Below are 20,632 nucleotides of genomic sequence, written 5' to 3'. Positions count from 1 at the left end.
TGCTAACTTTTTTCCCCTTTTAAAAAAAACTGCTAAATATGTAACATAAAATTTACAATTTTAAACATTTTTAGGTTTTAGTGGGGGTTTTTTGGGGGCGGCTGGACAGTACAGGGATCCAACTCTGGACCTTGGTGTTGTCAGCACCATGCTCTAACCAAACCATTTTAACCATTTTTTGCACCATGCTCTAACCAAACCATTTTAACCATTTTTAAGTGTATAGTTCATGGCATTAAGTACACTCACACTGTTGTACTACCACTGTCACCATTTGTCACCAGAACCTTTTCACCTTCCCAACTGAAACTCTGTACCCACCAACTAAACACTATATACTACTAATTTTGAAAGGGTTATGTAGGGCTCATATAGGAAATGTGAGGAAACTATCTAAACACTTCCACGTGGGTTATTACCTGCTTCTAAGGTTTTCCTAACATTGAGATTGTTTTATTCACCACATGTTTATTGAATATCTACTATGTTCCAGGCACTAAGGCCATCTATAGAAATATATATACAGTATATCTAAAGTGGTTGGGTACATTACTCATAATATAAATCTTAGGACGAATTGAATTATGAAATAATAAAGGAGGGATATTTACTGAAAAACACTCCTCTTAAAGTTTCACACCTTTGGATGAAGATTTCTCTCCCTTTTCTACAAAACTGGCCATTAATCCCACCATGCTTTACAGGACACACACACTACCATTTAAAATACTCATAAAGCAATTCTGGATGTAGATTTGAGACCTGCAAACATTTCCCAACCTTAACCTGCTTAGAGTTCATGTGTATCATTATAAGCACTGCCTTCAATTCCCTTCCATACTCCTAACGCAAAATGTCAACTCTAGTTAAACTCTACCCTCTGCTTCCCCCAGGTCTGCATCCACACAGCTGCACATTGCTGGAGACTTTACCAAGGCTTCCCTTGAAATTCTAACCCTGAACCCAAACCTCTAACCCAAACTCCATTTCCCGGCACTCCTGTCTTTCCCTAGTAATTTCATTTCCTTGTCTCCTCTCTCCTCAAGCCACTCACATGCCCTCCTGATATCCTTGCCTTATACTTAATTGCATCTGTCCCCAAAGACCACACCCTCCCATATGCCTGGATCAGACTCCTCTCTTCCAGGTGTCCTCTCCTTCCTGGATTCCTGCCTCCAGACCTTTCCCATCAGCACACAAACTTGCTCTGGTATCTACATGCACACATGCACATGCACCCCACCTTCTATGAAAAGCCTCCTTTGACCACCCCAATGTCTCTGCTCTCTTTCACTGATCTTCCCTTCCTCCCCTTCCATTCCATTTATTTTTCCTATCCAGCATGCTCCCCAACACCCACTCCCCAAATCTTCCTAGGGCACCACTCTGGAACTCTTAGGGCTTTATGGAGCACCATTTGAAATCACTGCACTAGTCTAACTTTTACATTCTACAGATGAGGAAACAGGCCCAGGAAGGTTATTAACCTGCAGAAGGTCAAACAGGTTATTAATGGCACTAAGGGCCTGATTCCAGGTCTTGATTCCAAGCCTTAGATTCTTTCCACTACTCCATCAGCAGTTTTAGAAATGTGCTCCACAGAGGATTACTAGAGATCCCCATTGTAGTCAAGAGAGTAGTCAAGGGCAGAGGGTAATCCATTCAGCCAGAGCAATAGGTTTTATTTGTTATTATTTGATTTTGTTTGAAGAAAAGGGTCAGCAGTTGAAAATAGTGCTCAATTATTATTATCTAAAGTCCTTGATGGGAGAAAAGAATAAACACAATAATTATGGTTATTATTATTATAATACCTACTATGAATTGAAATGTATCCCACGTTAGGCACAATTGTAAGGGCTTTAAGTAAACTCACTCAGTTTATCCTGAGGATCAGCGCTACTCACTGACTTGCCTAAGGTTATGCACCTAGAGGTCAGTAAAGCCAGGATTCAAATCCAGGTAGTCTTGAGTGTAGAATCCTTGCTTTTAACCACTACACATCAGATTCTTCATTGGCCTGGTTCAAAGATATCACAGTATTGAATGAGCCTTTCCATCTCTTTTCGAGACAAGGTCTGCTCCATCAAGTCAGGCCTCCTCTGCCTGTGGCCTCTGCTCCAACCCTTCAGTCCATAGCTCAGCTCTTTTATTTAACCTCCTTTTGGACAAACTTCTTTTCTGTTTCCGGTTGGGAACTTGATTACTTGTCCAGAAACTCATGGATTTTTATCCCTAAAAATAACATTTCTTATGATCTCTTCTCCCAAGATGATCTGAGTCCCTCCACTTCATCTTCTTTTTTAAACTGAGATATAATTCATATACTATGCATAAAATTCACTTTTTAATACAATTCAATGGTTTTTACTATATTCAGAGCTGTGAAACCATCACCACTACTAATTTCAGAACACTGCCATCCCACAAAAAGAAACCCTAGACCCCTCTGCAGTTACTCCCCATTCCAGCCCCAGGCAACTATTAATCTACTTTCTGTCTCTATGACTTTGCCTACTCTGACATTTCATATCAATGCAATCATACAATCCATTCACTCTCCAGCCCTCTCTAACCTGATTTCTGTTCCCACCTCACCACAAAAGGTGTTCTTTTGTCCTGCTGCCAAGTGCAATAGACATGGCTCAGCCTCCTCCATCCTCCACCTGTAAACCGTATTCAACAAAACTGATCATTCACTCGCTGCAAGATTTTCTTCTCTTGATTTCAGAAGCTTTTTTTCCTACCTCTCTGAACTCTCAATTCCCTTTACAGCTACTTCTCTTCTAACATCTAAATGTTTGCAGTGTCTTGGGGTTTGTCTTCATTAAATACCATCTCTATGCTAATGCACTCAGCCAGTGAGCGGGAACCGGTCTCCACATGGGATCTGAACCCTCGGCGGGAGCACCGCCACGCTCTCAAGCGGCGCACTCTCCAGTGCGCCACCGGGCCAGCCCACTAATGACTCTTAAATATTTATTTCTAGCTCTGACTTCTCCCTTAACTGAGGATTCGAACATCTAGCTGCCTACCTGACATTTACGTTTGGATGGCTAATGGCATCTGAAACACTCAAAACACAACTCCTGTTTTCTCTTTCCTCCACTTTCCTCACCACCCGTTCCCCAGCGTTATGAAAAAGAACTACTTCCCATGCAGCTGTTCAAGCCAAAATCTGAGGTGTCATCTCCCCATCCACCGTCTTTACACAAACCATCCATGAACCCCTTTCAGCTCTACCTCCAAAACATGTCTCAGGTGCCGCCATCTCTTGCCACCTGTACTGCCAAACCCTCACCTAAACTGCTAACATCACTGGCCTGGATGACTGCCATGGCCAGCCTCCAGGCAGCAGACACCCTTCTAAAATAAACATTTACCACGTCATTCTCCTTCTTAAAAGGTTCAATGGCTTCCAAACTCCCACAACTGTCAAAGAGGCCCTGCCTCCCTCCCATCTCAGTTCTTGTTGTGCTCTTGCCGAAAGGCTTACTTTTTGTCCTTCTGGCAGGAGAAGCTATTTCTGCTCCAGGGTCTCTGCACCTGTTGGTCCCCCTGCTCAGAATGTTCTTCTCATACCTCTTCAAATGGCTCATTGGTTCTCAAAACTCACATCTCAGTTAAAGCCCTGTCTAGAGGAGCCTCTCCCCACCCCGAGTCACTATACCATGTTACATGTTTTCTTTTCTTGACAGCACTTACCAAAATCACAACCATTTATTTGCTTATTGAGTGCCAGCTTCGTGGGGACCAGGACCTTATCTGTCTAGTTCAAGCTCTAATCACCTAAGGCAGTGTCTGGCACAAAGCTGATGCTCAGTCAATATTTGTTGAGTGAATAAATGAACGTTGTCATGGAGGGAAGTATCTGAGGTATGTTATTAAGTGTGCAAAGCGCAGAAGATAACCCACGGTATGATTCCTCCCATCTGGGAAAAATGAAGGATATAACTGTGCATGTGAACTTGCAGAGGCACCAAACACTTCCCAAGATCTTACAGGAAACAGCTAACACTGTCTCTGAGGTGTGGAGGCTTCACACCTCTCATTTCACATGCTGTCTTAAGCCCTTCTGAATAATTTGAACATTTCTTTACCATGAATATTTATTACTTTTGTAATGAAACAGAATTTAATCAGAAAAACAAACTGATTATTTTATCTATACGATTAAAAAAAAGTTTCCCAATTATTGCTTTGTCCCAAGGTGGGCAAATCCCAGTGATTACCAGCTCAGGAGTCAGCCGTCTGTGCCATGTTATGCAGGCAGGAGGCAGAGGGCCTAGGAAAGACCTCTGGGACTAAATGCACACCAATTTCGCTCCATGCCACTAATTACTGCCTGGGGGTGTCAGTGCTCACCATGGATGAAGTGGAATCCAGGAGGCTCACGACCTTCATCTCAATCTTGTCCTCGCCAAAGCCCTTCAGCAGTTTCATAACCTCACTCACTGTCAGCCACTTACAATCCACATCTTGAATGGAAACAATATAATCTCCTTCCTTGGCTCCTGCCAGCTACAAAAGTTGGTTTATATAAAGGTCAACATTTTATTCATTCAAATCCCTGAATCAGATCCCAGATTTATTAACAAAGTAGATTATTTGCTTAAGTTTGGTTTAAGGAAGCAAAAACAAATCTCTTTCCCTTTGGGCAGGTAGCATCCATGAGGGCTTTCACATAAACTCAGGCCTTTAACATAGACGAAACCTAAATTCAATCAGCAAGACACGATATGTGCCTGGGCTGCCTTCTCTGTATTTTCCCAGCCTGATTCCGTGGGAAGCTGCCAGTGGGTTTTACGCCCGACCCAGAATGGTGCACACTTACTGCGGCAGAACAGTTAGGATCCAGGAAGTAAATTTGAACTGGGCTGTTCCCTCTCAAGGTGAACCCCAAGTCCCCTTCTTCTGCAGTAAAGTGAATGCTTCGAGGAGGTGTCAACCTCTTGTTAGCCGAAAACACAGACAAGGGACCCTTTGGAAGAGAGCATCATTAGGTGTAGGGTTTGAAGGCTGAATCAGACATTTGAAAGCTAAAGGGAATGTTGCCTGTTGTCCTTGAAGATCTCACTTGGCCTTGTTCAGGGACTAATGAGGCCATCTAAGGTAATATGTGCTACAGAAGTCATACAAGAATATTCACTGCCATGTTCTCTAACGTATCCAATATATTTTAAATAAAATTATCTTTTAGAAATTATCTTAATTAAAATGATCTTTAAAAAATTACTAATATAAAGAAATATAAAATGTCTAAAAATAGCTTTTCACATATGCTGTGGTCTGAATGTTTGTTTTCCCCAAAAATTCGTATGTTGAAACCTAATCACCAGTGTGATTATTAGGAGGTGGGGCCATTTGAGAGATTAGGCCATGGGGGCAAAGCCCTCATGAATGAGATTAGTGTCCTTATAAAGTAGGCCCAAGGGAGCTCATCTGCCTCTCCCACCATATGAAGATACGGGGAGAAGGTGTCACCTATGAACCAGAAAGGAGACCCTCACCAGACACTGAATCTGCCAGTGCCATGATCTTGGACTTCCCAGCTTCCAGAACAGTGAGAAATAAATTTCCTGTTTTTTATAACCACTCAGTTTATGGTATTTTGTTATAGCAGCCCTATGGACTAAGATAATATACTTGCAAAATTTAAAAGCTATCCCCTTAGGTCACTTATAAAATAAGTGTTCAACATACCAGCTTCTGGAAGAAGTCTGTTGCTGTCACCTTAGAGAACTGGGGCAATATAATTTCAACCTCTTGCTCAGTTTTAGCTAGAAAAGAAAATCAGAAGTTAAAGGATAAATGTTTCTGTACTTGAAAGTGATCCTTGAAAACTCATGTCCACAGCTTCTTCAAAGGAAGCAGCAGCCAACACTTTCTCCCAGTCACCATCCTTCCCCTTGGTTTAGACAAGCAGTACAGAAGATAGAATATGGCTCAGGGCCCTGGCCAGGGGTGAACTGTACCTCCCACTTGGGCATATACTATGAGTCATAATCTGTCCTGGGGCTGGGATAGAGTAGTGACGAACAGACACACTCCCCACCTTCAAGTAGCTTATTGATACTCTAGCAGACCTCATTTGGCACTCATAAAACCCTACTGAGAATTAACCTACATTGCAGGTGTTGCTGTTACAGAAGTTCTGTGTCTCTCAGTACACAGCTTCCTGTTCTCATTATTAATGTGTGAAGTGAGAATTTCACAGTGAGAAGAGGGTTTGCCAAATCACTTCCCTCAATAGCTACAAATCTCCATCAGCATCTTCACAGCAAGCTCTGGCCCAGCCTTGCCACAAGCCCATCAGTTTCTCACAAAGGACCCCAGAGGAGGCGAATTATACATGAACAACAGTATAAAACAAAAAAACTAGGATAGGAGGTCTGGCACCATCATCAAGGTAGATCACACTTCTCTGTCCACAAGATTACCCTGTGGCTTCTTACAAACCACGTAACACAGTGCTGGGCCTGGACACACTCGTCATTGGCTGTGAGAGCAATGTTACCACCACTGGAGCTGCATGTGTCCCTCCCTCTGTGGAGTTTAAGTTTCTAGCTCCTGGCCACAGAGGTATCTGCAATATCTGTCAGGGAGAGTCCCTGAGCACCACCCCTGCTTCCATCTACCAGCTTGGTCACCTGGGGCAAGAACTTTGATCTCTCTAAGCCTTTATTTCCTCATCTTCAACATGAAGGCAATGCTAGCACCTCCCTCACACTGTTGGAGGAGGATCAAATGAGATTTTGTATACATATGGTGCTAACTGCCATGCCTGGCAGACCCCCAAATGCTCCATAGATACCAGCTAACATTACTACAGATGAGCCCAGGACTCTAGCTTGTTCAAAGCCCTGTCTCTAATGGGCTAGTCCCTGAAAACGAGGATGGAACTCCAGAGACCGAGGACAGAGGGGTAGGAAATAGAGTGGAGGGTGGGGGGAATGGACAAAGCAGGTTCTCTGGATTAGGCCACCCTCCATCCCCCTCCCCTAACTTCTAGAAAGATCCAGTCATTGCTCACTGTGAAGCTACCTCTCAGGGAGGCCCTCCCACTCCCACCCTCCCTGGCGGAAGAGACTACCACCACCCCACGGGCAGCAATAACCGTCCAGTTTACCTCTGTGTTCCTGAACCCACGACAGTGCTCAACACCCGGGGGATGCTTAGAAACGTAGTCGTGATAAAAGATGGAGAAAAGGGGGAAAGAGGAAACCCAGGATAGGGAATATGATGCATTTGGCTTTCAACCTAAGGAGCTAGAAGTAAAAGACAGACAGCAAAGTGCAGCTTCCCACAAGGCAGCTAGAAATGTGGGAGGGGGTGTGGAGCCCAGCAAAGATGCCAAGGCAAACAGTAAAGTCCCAGGGGTGTCCTGAGCAGAAGTGATGGCTGAAACCCCAAAGAAGGTCTTTATGGAGAGGGGTCTAGAGAAAGCAAACCAGGAACAGTGGACCCCTCAAAAATGCTGGGAGGGGGTGTGGGAGGGCAAGAAGAACAGTCAGCAAAGTGGATGGAGAAGGACTCAGGGAGGCAAGAAGAAAACCAAGAGGGCAGGGTGCCCAGACGCCAAGGGAGGGGTGTCGAGGGACAGGAGGGGAGTCAGATGCTGCACAGGGAGCAACGAAGACCATAAAGAAGCCCCTGGGCTTGGGAATGAGATGATAACTCCAGGGCAAGAGCAGAACCTTAGTCCCTCACCTGTGCAGCCCTCCCAGTGCCCAGCACACAGTGAGGGCTTGCCTGACCCCTGCAGGATGGGCAAATACAGGCTGTGTCTGCCCAGAGTGCCCCTGCCTCTCACGCATCCCAGAAGCAGGCACACAGTCTTGGCCACTCACAAACAACGTCGGGAGCATCGATCAAGTTCAGAAGGTCATCATCTTCCTGGTGCTCAGCATACTTGAGCTGCGAGCGCTGGTGTGCCGCAGAGAGCACCTCCTGGAGCACCTCGATGCTGCGCAGCTTCTTGCACAGGTTGGCCTCCCTCATGGACTCCTCGTGATGGGCAATGGCTTGGCGCAGGTGGGACTTTCCTGCAGATGGAAAACCACACCCACATGACACGTGAATACATCAAGGAAAGCCAAAGGGCCTGCGATCAGCCCAAGGTGGACGTTCTCTTTTCTAAAGAATCTGGACAGCGTCAGCCCCTCTTAAATGCATGTGTAATATGCTCACTTGTATCTATTTTATTATTATTATTTTTTCTTTTTGGTGGCTGGCTGGTAACAGGGATCAAAACCTGGACCCTGGAGTTATCAACACCACACTCTAACCACCTGAGCTAACCAGCCAGCCCTGCTCACTTGTATCTATAAAATCTTCACTCAATAAATGTTTATCAAATGATCTAGGCACTAGAGATAAAGCAATGAACAAAAAATTGCCCCTGCACTCATGGAGTTTACATGCCAGTGGCTGAAGACAGATCATTAACAAGCAAAGAAATATGTAATGGAGTATATGGTGATAAGGTTGTAATTAAGCAGGGTAGGCAGATGTGGCAAGAGAAGATTGGAAATGGGAGTTGTTCTACGATGGGTCATCAAGGAAGGCTTTTTTGATAAGGGAACTTTTGAGCAGAGTCTTGAAGGAAGTGAAGGAGGATATCTGACAGATAAGCATTCCTCAAAGAATGAACAGCAGGTGCCGAGGCCCCGGGGCAGGAGCCCACCGGGGTACTCAAGGCCAGCAAGAGCTGGGGTGTGGCTGGAGGGAGTGAGGGTGGGAGAGAAGGGGAGGAAATGAGGTCAGAGGGGAGGAGGGGACAGACCACGCTGGGCCTGACAAGTGCGGGGGTGAGGACTCTCATTCCTACTCTGGGTGAGATAAGAGGCCTTTAGGGTGTGAGCAGAGGACTGATGTGATTTGACCCCCCGTGACCAGACTCTGAAGGAGGAGAGGGAATCAGGGAGTCCAGCTGTGAGCAGGGAGCTGTGTGACCTCTCTGGGCCTCTGTCTGCTCAACTGTAAAATGGGGATCATACCAGAGCTATGTCAGGGTCGTACGAGGTTTAAGCGAGTCAATGTTTGGTAAGTAAGCACTGTCTCCACATGGCTTTGACCAGGGTGGGAGGGTAAGAAGTGGCCGGATTTGGGATATGTTTACTAGACAGAGCCAAAGGATCTGAGAGTCAAATGCGGGGTGAGGAAGAAAGACAGGAGTGGAAAGTGAGCCTGAGGTTTCTGCCTCTGCACCTAGGAGGACGGAGCTGCCCTCACTGAGATGGGAAAACTGCATGTGCGCGTGGGGATGGGGGAGGGGAGGCAGGTTTGGGTGGTGGATGAAGTGAGGTTTGCACATGGAATGGGATATTTATGCTGAGACATGGCAGAGACCAAACCACAACAATTCATTACCAGTCCATAGGTGCTCTTGGCGACAAAGCATAAGAAAATCAGTAAATGCATCTTTCCACATTAGGACGGCCAAGGGCCAGCCCACGGACCCTGAGGGTGCTGGGAGATTGTTAAAGCTCTGGCTCCACTGTAGGAGGCCTAGGCACTCTGGGAACCCTGAAAATATACCCTACTCTTCCCCCCCTGGGGACCCTTCTTGAGGTTATTTGTAAGCAGAACCAGCTGGGCACCAAGTGGGGGCACAGTTCCAGGAGCAGGGCCGATACACACCCAGCTGTCGGCGCTGCTGGTTGTTTTTCAGTGTGGCCAACGGCGTCAGCCCCTCTGGCATGTGGTCATAGAGCTGTGACAGGCACTTCTCCTGATGGTCCTCATCGGCACCAGGCTTCACTGCAATGACAGTCACAGGTTAAATCCCCTCTCGAGGATGCATCCATGGGCTCCAGAGATGGCGCTACAGATCACTTAGAGATTTCTCTTTCAGCTACATCTCCAGACTCCTTTCCTCTCCAGTTTTATAAGGCATTTGGGATGATGGGTCTCCTTTCTGCCCCTGGACACATTTCAAGCAATCCGGCCCCCAAGCCTTTGCTCACTAGGGGCCATCCACACTCCAGGGACTCATGATTTGGCTCTGGGCCCCCACATGCTACATCCTCCAAGTCAGCCACCACACAGAACCTTCTATCATAGCCCTGTCCCTATCACGGCCAGCCTGAGGACCTCTGGGTGGCCTCCAGGCCTGCAAGGAGGGCCCTCCCCAGCTTCAACTTCAGCTGAGCTTCCCTGGCAGGTGTCTTCCTTTCAAACCTCACCAAGCCACTCCCCACTACCTCTTAGCCTCCGTTCCTGTGCTCAGTCACTTTGCTTGCTCTTAGCTGTCCTTTCCCCCCTTGTTCAACTAGAAAAGTCCAATTCAAATGTCACTACCTCTGAGAAACCATCAGGAATACACTAAGGAGGCCAACTGCTACCTCAGTTGTGTCTCTGCAGGAATTACTGAGGCACTATATTTCTATCTGTTTACATATCTTATACTGCTGACAGACTATATAGTACTAGTAGTAACTAACACTTTCAGAGAGCCTACAATATACACAAGGTACTATATACAAGCTTTGCATACAGGTACATATTGTTAACTACAGCCCTGTGAGGTAGGTTCTCTTCATATCTCCATTTTACAGATGAGAAAACTGAGGCACAGAGCAGCCAAGTAACTTGCCCAAGGTCACACAGCTAGTTAGTTGCAGAGCTGAGATATGAACCAAGCAGTCTGGCTCCAGAGACTGTCCTTTCAATTACCCTAGGGGCTGCTTTGTACTAATCACATCAAAACTCCCACCCAACCTCTAGATCTGAGCCAGGTCCAGGCTAAGGAAAATGAGGCTTTCACCTTGGGCTCAACATTAAGCAGGTGCCAAAAGCTCAGTACCCAAGATCTGTAATATTTTAATGCAATTTTTTTTTTTTTTTTTGTCTTTTTTCGTGTCTGGCAATGGATTGCAACCCTCAGTGTCGCGCCCGCACCGGACCGGGACCGGCAACGGGATCGCAACCCTCCGTGTCGCACCCGCACCTCCCTCAGCCAGTGAGCGGGAACCGGTCCATATGTGGGATCCGAACCCTCGGCGGGAGCGCCACCACACTCCCAAGCGGCGCACTGCAGCAGTGCGCCACCGGGCCGGCCTTGAATGCAATTTTTAAAATATCAAAATTAGTGCAAAAAAGCCCACGATGAATAAAACATCAAAATTTCTTTCTGCCTCAGGGTCCAATATGGCTAAGCACGGACATTACTGATCCCTGTCTTTACGTAAAATTTTGTTCATTACAGATTTTTTACATTAATTTTGATTCATTTAAAATATTACCTTAAAATGCAATTTATCTTGATGACTGAGTTTTTGGCATCCCCTGAGATTCTAGATTCCAGGTGAAAAGTCATCTGCTTCATCCCAGATAAAATTAAAGCCATCTCCTCTTCCTCCCACAGTAAGACTATTATAACCCCTAATTCTACCCTGGCCTGTGTGACAGCTGCCTGAATCAACGTGACATTCTCATATCATCCTGTGCCTTCAGGCTGTGAGCATCTCCAGGATAGGCAGGCAGCTCTCACTCAGCTCAGAGTCCCCCAGAGGCAGCCAGACCACAACCCCTTCCTGACTCCATAGCTGCCCAGCCCCATGCCTTACACTGGTGGTCGATGAGGAGGGTGGCGGTGAAGTAGTGGGACAGGGCTGCATAGTGGTGGGCCTTCACACAGGCCAGGCTGGCCCAGGAATAGGGGATATTCTCTTTCACTGGTGCCTGGCTCATAGCTGTGTGCAGCTGCCGGTACACCTCTCCCACCTGAAAAGGAAAGGACACTGGGAAAGGGGAGCCCAGCAGGGTCCCTCATGAACCCCACTGCAAAAAAAGAGCCCTTTCATCTCTACAGCAGCCCCTGCCAGAGGCCACTCCAGAATCTGAAAATGACTCCAAGTAACTTCTTGTGCAGTCAGCACCACAGTTAACAGGGGAATCAGGCAACTGTCATTATGCTGGTTTTCAGGCTGAGCTGCAGATGGAATTGGTGATCCATACCTGAAGCACTGACACTTGCCAAGAAAATGTAAGTCAGCAGCCCCGGCCGGGGCAGGCACACTGCCCAAGTCGTGGGCACGTTACCATGGGAAGCCCCTGCTGCTTCCGGTATACTTGCACCAATGTATCCTGTCCACCCCCCCGAAGTCACAGGAACCAGGAAGTCGTACCTTGGCAGCCTCCTGAGCCACCTTTACCAGCATGAAGAACTCATTCCGGATCCCAGGAAGGTTGATTTTCTCAAACACGCTTTCTTGGGCTTGTGCGAGCATCATTTTGACAAGCACGCTGAGCATGGCGGGGCTCATGTCATAACTCGGGGTATGAGTAAATGTTTCTTTCAGGTAGTTTAAAACACCTAGAATTGTGAAATGTTTGCTCATTAGTTGGGGATCATATTTATTTCACCATGCTGCTACAGACAACGACAGAAGCAAAAATATAAAACTGGTGTCCTACAGCACATTAAACAAATTTGATTCTCAACTACCATATGATCTAGCAATTCCACTCCTAGGTATATACCCAAAGAACTGAAAGCAGGGACTTAACTAATATTTGTATACCTATATTCACAGCAGCGTTATTTACATCAGCCAAAAGGTAGAAATAATCCAAATGTCCATCACTGGATGAATGGATAAATAAAACGTGGTGTATATATACAATGGAATATTTTTCAGCCTTACAAAGGACTGAAATTCTGAAACATGCTACAACATGGATGAAAGACATTATTCTAAGTGAAATAAGGCAGTTATCGATAGACAAATATTATATGATTCCATTTAGCTCAGGAGCCTGGAATAGTCACATTCATAGGGACATAAAGTAGAACAGAAGTTACCAAGAACTGGGGAAAGGGGAGAAGAGGGAGTTATTGTTTAATGAGGACAGAGCTTCAGTTTGAGACACTGAAAAGGTTCAGAAGATGGGTAGTGGTGGCTGCACAGCAATATGAGCATACTTAATGCTAATGAAGTACTTAATACTGTACACTTAAAAATTATTAAAACCGTACTTTTATGTTATGTGTATTTACCACAATTAAAAAAAATATTGAATTCTCTTTCACAACATTTACATAGGTATCCAGCAAGGAAACCAGCCTGCTCCCCTCTATTCACCTGAGACAACTGTGAGAAATGCCATTGTGACTAGGCCCTTTGCTGGAGGTGAAGACAGGAAGCAGGCATAATGACTAAGGGACTCACAGGGGACAAGCTCACGCATCAGGCCTGGATTTCTGGATCACTCAGAAGGTCCTGGTCCTTTTCCCCAGGACCTTGGGAAAGATCAGTGTAGCCCATTGGAATGGAAGTTTTCATGCTGTAAGCCCTCTGCTGACTTTTTCATACTTTAGAAAATTAACTGTCACAAGCATTAACTGACAATAAATCTGGAGGTGAAACATAATCTCTGACATGAATCCCATCCAACTGGTTCCTCCGGTTTTGCTGCCCAACATAAACCGCCTTGCAGAAGGACGGCACCTGCTACAGGCTGTCTGGTCCCCTCTGGGGTTCCCTCGAACTCTTTCTGTTCTCAAGCTTCACTTTATCTTTGTAATCTTGGAGACAAGTCACAGATGTGCCTGCTTAAGATTCCTCAGCAAGGAAGATGAGTCCAGAAAAGGATTTAAAGAGAAAGAAATAGACTCCCACAGAGAACCTTAGCATTTCCTTTCATCCCAAGGGACCAATCATTTTAATCCCCAAAATTTCACAACTCAAAATGGTAGAGCTATGGTTCTTCATAGCCTTGCAGAGTACAGTGAGATACCCACAAAGGTTCTAAGTGGGGGATGGGACAGGGGGTGATTACACCCCAAAGCAGAATAAAGAGGACGAGCACAGAAGGCAACATGCTGTCGCACTGGTTCGAGGATCCCGTTGTGGTCTGTCCTGTGCCCTATGCTGAGTCTGCCCCAGACACAGGCCCTGCTAGTGGGGAGCAAGGCAGAACCCTTGGACATGCCTGACCCGTGCCAGAGTTGCCCATCACACAGGGTTTGGTGACCCCAGTCCTGTCCAGGTTGGCTTTAAGCTGCTTTTCTCCTCCACCCTGCCTGGTTTATACTAGGGCACATTTCAGGGGTGACTGGCTAGGTAAAAGAGGTTAAAGTGGGAAAAGCATTTGGAAGTCCCAGAAGGTGACAGAACTAGTTGGCATCCCTTGTCTGAGTCACTTGACAGAGGGCTGAGAACAATGACCTCAGGTTGGTGTACTTGGCAGAATGAGCCCAATATAAAGGCACAGGTAAGGCACTGGCACTTGGGAGAGTGTGGTGCTGATAACACCAAGGCCACAGGTTTGGATCCCTATATAGGGATGGCCAGTTAGCTCACTGGGTTAGCGTGGTGCTGACACCACCAAGTCAAGGGTCAAATCCCTTTACTGGTCATCTTTTTAAAAAATAAATAAATAAATAAGTAAAGGCACTGGTAGTAATACACACTGATAAAGTACACCTAATAAAAGAAGGAAAAAAGCCTATATTTTCAGTATCTGGGAAGAGTTACTCTGTTCTTCAGCACAGTGTTGAAAGAAACAGTTATTCACTGCCATCCTCATTTGGAAAAGATTAACCATTAACCACAGGACTCACTGTGCACATGAGCCATCCCAGACAGATGGCCCGGTTTATACCATTAAGCAAGCCTCTGGATGGGAAGTTACACCAGTGCTGGCAACTAGCCTGGTCTTTTCAGGTTTCTGGGTCTCCCCAGGCCCTCTTCAGCTGGGGCAACCAGGTGCCACTAACGGGGCCCAGGCTCTGTCCAGCAGCCCTCAAGGAGACACACCTGCAGCTCTCTGGAAGGCATCCACAGCACTTTCCAGCCCAGCTTGTGTCCGCCTGTTGCACCGTGTCCCGATCTGGGTATAAAGGGCTCCGATGTTAAACAGAATGCTGGCCTTCTCCAGATGGAGGTTCTGCTGGCTGACTGGAACTCCAGTGAAGGAGTCATACCTATTTAAAAGAAACATGCTCTGAGAATATGGTTTACTTGGCTAGTGAGTGCCACTTTTGGGTGAAAATGGACAAATCATTTCTTTAATAAAATTCAAAGATGAACATGCAATGAGGCTTTTGTTTCCAAGCAAGAGGACAGGCCTGATCATACTGAATAAAGACCTCCACAGCAACACACAAAAATAAGGCTTCTCAATCCAGATGTCCTTCAATAGGTGAATGGATAAACAAACAATGGTATATCTAGGGAATGGAATATTATTCAGCACTAAAAAAAAGAAATGAGCTAGCATGCCATGAAAAGACATGGAGGGAACTTAAATTGTATATTACTAAGTGAAAGAAGCTAATCTGAAAATGCTATATAGGGGCTGGCCCATTAGCTCAGTTGGTTAGAGTGTGGTGTTATAACACCAAGGTCAAGGGTTTGGATCCCCATTCTGGCCAGCCACAAAAAAAAAAAAAAAGAGAGAGAGAGAGAGAATGCTATATATTATGATCCCAACTATGTGGAGTTCTGGGAAAGGCAAAACTGTGGTAGCCAGGAGTTAGCAGGGAGGAACAAATGAACAGGCAAAGCACAGAGGATTTTTCGGACAGTGACACTACTCTGTATAATACTACAATGGTGGACTATGTGACACTACATGTCATTATATATTTGTGAAAACCCACAGAACGTACACCACCAAGAGTGAACTCTAATGCAAACTGTGGACTCTGGGTGATAATGTTGTGTCAACGCAGGTTCATCGATTGCAACAAACGTACCACCCTGGTGGCGGGTGTCGGTAGTGGGGGAGGTTGAGCACATATGGGGACGGGAAGTATGTGGGAACTCTGTACTTGTTGCTCAGTTTTGCTCTGAACCTAAAACTGCTCTAAACAATAAAGTCTATTAACACACACACACACATATGTACACACATATGTATGTATATGGCTTCTCCCAGATGAAATATAGCAATTACTAACCCTGGTAATTCTTCCTGAAGTCTGAAAGACTTAGGATTTTCCACACATCAACCAGGAGGTAGGGAGGGAGCTTCTTCCTAACTCAAGACTAGGGAGAAACCACCTTTCTTTCTCCAAAAGGAAGGCATCAGTCGCTGTCCATCGCTGTGGTAAAATCTAATTCTGAATATGCCTCTTAGCTATTAGGATTTACTCTCTTTTCATCCACTCTCCTGTGTGCTTTGGAGGCAAAGCATCTCCAAAGTATTTAAACTATACTAATCTTTGAAAATATCAGTTCTGGGCTGGCTGGTTAGTTATTTGGTTAGAGCGTGGTGCTGGTAACACCAAGGTTAAGGTTTCAGATCCCCATATTGACCAGCAGCCAAAAAAGGAGAGGAAAAAAACAAAAACAAAAACAAAAACAAAAAAAGGACCAATTCTGCAGGATCAAGTGATTTGCTTCGGTTTTTAGAATAGGATCTATTTCTGTTTGCCACCTTTGTCACTGGACAAAGCCCAATTCTCTCTCTCTCTCTCTCTCTCACACACACACACACACACGCACGCACGCACGCACCCTCCTGGGACAAAAATCTTGCTTCTTGTTAGTTCCACCTCAGAGCCCCAGTGTTTCCCCAATACAATGAGCTCAAAAAAATGCCTCTTTTCCTTGGCTCACTTGTTCTGAGAAGCAAGAAGCCATGATCTGTTGGAGCCTTCTGCCCGTCAAATCCCCTTCATTAACAGATACCAATTTATCCAGATCTCTCCAGACTCTTGTGTATAAATGTAACAGTCAGGAAAGAGGGGCTGCAGATGGAAGGGGCATAGCAGTGGTACTACAGGAGCGCACCTGTGGTGCTAAAGCTCCAAAGCTAGCTGACGTGGGAAAGTACAACCTCAGGCACCTACCAGGTAAACAAGAGTCCCATCTGTCGGGTGGGTGGGAAGAATCTACTCTCAACAAAACCCAGGTGGATGAAGTAAGTCATCAGCAGTTCAACCCCGGCCTCATCTCGGCTGGGCGTGCGACAAGCCTGAAAGGAAAAGCAGCAGAGAGCAGGTGAGCATTTGAGGGTACAGCAGCTAGCCCATCCCTGCACACACGAACAGGAGTCTCTCACTGTCTCCGTGGCATGTGGGGCCCTGCTGCTGGTATCATGAACTCTAGGAGGGGTGGAAAGGGCCTGCAATGAAGTCAGGAATCTTGGAATCTAGCCCCAGACCTGCCAGTGGGTAGGGTCTTTCCTCTTCCATGTTTTTTTCCTGTGGCAAGTGGATGGTTAATGCTGACAGCCCCACCCCCGACCCCATTCCCTCCAACTGTCCTCAGTTCTATAAGACTACAAACATGCAGCAGCGGGGTATTCCGGAGACTCAACAAGCACTAGCAGCCAACTTCCCCTCTCTGCTGCATAAAAACTTACTTGTCTCAGATCCATAAGATCTGCTATTTCATCTTCATATAGATAGCTATCTTCACTGTAATGTTCCAGGATAAAATCCTTTAAGAAAAACGACATAAGATCCTGTAAGATGTCATCGACAACTACAAATATGTAAAACACTAATAAGTCAAATTCCCCCCCTTTAAAAAAAAGAACATGTAGAATACAGAAAAAGTGGTGAGAGAGTTTACACTGCAGTGATTTTTCTGAGTGGGAGGATTTATTTTCTTGATTTTATGTAGATTTTTAAGTTTTGTGTTTGTTGCTTTAGTAAAAAGGAAAGTTGAAGTTATTTTTTATTTAAAAATGTCTTTGTACCAGAATATATGCTATAAAAAAGGAATTAAACTGTAGGGGCAGAGAGGTGGTCTGTAAAACACAAGCAGTACATATCCCATAGATTTGTTCTGGAGATCAAATGAAGTTATTTGTTTTGTTTCTATGGTTATTTTATGTATGGTGTACACCAGCACTGAAGACGTCTGATAAACAGTAACTCACACTTCCCCTTGTGCATTGGACCTCTTGTCTGTGTTCAAAATCGAATGCATTAGCTTCTCCCACAAAAAAATAAAATAAAAAAAAAATAAAAATGTCTTTGTACCACCACTGAGTGACCTATACATTAAAAAGTTCTGGCAAACGTCACAGATTCTCTGGGGCTCAGACCTGCACCTTTACGCTGCTCTCAGAACCTGAGCATGGGGTCTTCCTGGCAAAGGAAATCTGTGTCTGGGGACTATAATGACGATGCTATCCTCAAGGTCTATGATGGGAAACTTTGTAAGAACAGGTTTGGGCACTCCCATGAATGAAACACCTTAATCCCTAACTGGGTCCACAAACCAGTGTCTGATAACTGCTCTGTGAGTTCATTCAGTCATTCAACAAATGTTCGTGGCATTTGCTATGTATGAGCCAGGCACTGTTAAAAGTGCTGGGGCTACATCAGTGAACAAAACAGACAAAGAAGATCCTTCTTCCATGAAGCTTATATTCCCAAAAGAGAAGACAGACAATAGTAATAGGCGTAACAAATAAGTAAATTAAATAGTATATTAGAAGATGGCAAGTATTATAGGAAAAAAAATAAGAGCAGTGTAGGAGACATCGAGAATGGTTCCTGTAGAACATCCTCCAAAGGTGCCAGCTCTCCCTGGCTGCAAGAAAGTTGATGAGACAGATTGACCAATTATGTTTTCCCAAGTGTCCGTGGGCATTCTCTTTACACACTTTCTACATTAAAGCTCCTCCTGCTTCTTGTGTGTTCACTGCAGACACACACTCACACCCAAACACATACCCTTGTCTTTCAAAAATTGGTTGGTACTAAACAGAACTCTGCTGTGCCCTTTTTTTAAAAAGACTTTTTTCATGTCATAAAATATTCTGAGACATGACTTTTAATGGTTATATAATCTTCCAATGTAACAAATGTACAATTCATTTATTCAACAAATAAACTGAGCACCTACTATGTACTAGCAAGATTTTACTTAACTCCCACTTGTCATGACACTTAAGTAGTTTCCAAGGTTTTACAATTAAACACTGTGACGATCATCCTTGTGCACACCTCTGATGAATTCCTCAGAATAAATCACTAGAAGATGTCTTACTGAGTCCAAGGATATGCAGAAGGTTTCTTCTGTTTTTTTAATTTGTTCATGTTTAATACAACTTTTCCTTTTGTTGTATGAGGCTGTCACAGATCTTCCTCATGATTTAAAGTGATATTTGGAATCAGCTCCTCTACTAACATAATGGCCATTTGTAAAATTTGAAATGGTTTCCAAATTTTATTGTGTGACCAGTGACATTAATTAAAGTGAGGATGACCTGAAGGACAAGGTTCATGTGAGGTTCCCCCACTGACATCCCTGAGAACAGTGTTAAGGTGCCACCGCTCAGGAGACAGACGCTCAAGGATAAATGTATCCTTTCCATTGCAGCATGTCCTGCCAATTCCTAAAATTTTCTTAAAAGGAGAGAAATTAAGGCTGTCCTGTTAGCTTAGTTGGTTGGAGCATGGTGTTATAACACCAAGGTCAAGGGTTTGGATTCCCTTTCTGGCCAGTTGCTAAAGATAAAAAAAAAAAAAGGAGAGAAATTACACTAATAATAAGAAGTTAAAAGAGAAACCTGATGTTCACCTTATAAATATCAAAGAGGATTTTGATAAAATTCTAAACGTATTACTGACTTTTGAAACTTAGAAAACTAGGACAGATTAAACAACTTAATATGATAAAAACTATATTGCTGAAACCCACTGTATACATCAGGGACAAAACAAGGATTTCTACTATCACTGATATTACTTATAGTAACTACTTGAAGTAGCCAAAAAGTTAACATATAAAAGTCAATAGTAAAAAAAAAAAGTCAATAGTCTTCCTTTCTCATACAAGCAGTAATCAGTTAGAAATACATAACAGGGAAATAATAGCTTTCACAATAGCAACAGAAGTACAATATTTCTATGGATAAAATTAATTAAATTAAATAGACAACTATTAAACTTTACTGAAGGACATAAATTTTTTCATTCTTCCTTTCATTTATTCATTACATCATTTTTGAACAAGACAGACATGATCCTTGCCCCCATAAAACTTGCTTTTTGTTGACCTCAACCTCTGGAAATATTATGTTCACAGACGAAAATGTGCTAAAGATACAATTTTGCCCAAATGAATCTATGAATACAATGAAATTTCAATCAAAACTCAAGAGTACTATTTTTGGGAGAACTTGACAAAATATGGAAGCAGAAACATGAAAAAAAAGGCAAAAAAGTTTGGAAAAGCATAGTAAGAAAGATGTTTTTTCTAACTGGTGTTAAAATGCACAAGGATTAAACAGCAAGAAATGACCAGACAATGGAACTAGATATGGATCAGAAACAGCCCTAAGTAGATTGGAGAATCAGGTAGATAACAAAAGCCAGCATACCATAGAAGAGGGGAAAGGATGGCACACCCATCAGGTCTAGGCAGGGCAGAGCTGGCACGCGCGTGCGCGCGCGCACGCGCACACACACACACACACACACACACACACACACACACACACACACACACACACACACACACACACACCACATGACTGATGGGAGTTTAAAGGGACTATTACAGTGGTGTGGGCAAGGTTAAAGGAAATCACAGGAATGGGGTGTTACTCCCAAGAGCCATCAAAACGTCAGAGCTGGAGGGTCAAGGGGGAAAAGCAATTATGGAAACCCAGAGAGGTGGCTACCTGAGGTGTGCACCCAAAAGCCACTGGGCCCTTC

At 44.6% G+C, this 20,632-nt stretch overlaps 1 protein-coding gene across 1 annotated transcript in view; it reads right to left on the bottom strand.

The window, feature by feature from the left end:
- The window catches only part of RHPN2 (rhophilin, Rho GTPase binding protein 2), a 39,973-nt gene that overhangs the window by 1,833 nt on the left and 17,508 nt on the right, over window positions 1-20,632 (bottom strand). Inside the window, exons 4-13 of the mRNA XM_008585523.1 lie at window positions 17,320-17,397; window positions 16,805-16,929; window positions 14,766-14,932; window positions 12,132-12,319; window positions 11,571-11,727; window positions 9,643-9,762; window positions 7,851-8,045; window positions 5,704-5,780; window positions 4,835-4,981; window positions 4,366-4,521 (exon numbers count right to left, since the gene is read on the bottom strand). Coding sequence (XP_008583745.1) covers window positions 4,366-4,521; window positions 4,835-4,981; window positions 5,704-5,780; window positions 7,851-8,045; window positions 9,643-9,762; window positions 11,571-11,727; window positions 12,132-12,319; window positions 14,766-14,932; window positions 16,805-16,929; window positions 17,320-17,397 — 1,410 coding nt within the window. The remainder of the gene's footprint in view (window positions 1-4,365; window positions 4,522-4,834; window positions 4,982-5,703; window positions 5,781-7,850; window positions 8,046-9,642; window positions 9,763-11,570; window positions 11,728-12,131; window positions 12,320-14,765; window positions 14,933-16,804; window positions 16,930-17,319; window positions 17,398-20,632) is intronic.

The sequence above is a fragment of the Galeopterus variegatus genome, unplaced genomic scaffold (assembly GCF_000696425.1).
Source record: "Galeopterus variegatus unplaced genomic scaffold, G_variegatus-3.0.2 Scaffold3605, whole genome shotgun sequence".
In the NCBI taxonomy this organism is placed as follows: domain Eukaryota; kingdom Metazoa; phylum Chordata; class Mammalia; order Dermoptera; family Cynocephalidae; genus Galeopterus; species Galeopterus variegatus.
The sequence above is the reverse complement of the archived record's forward strand: the minus strand, read 5'-3'. Positions and strand labels throughout refer to the sequence as shown.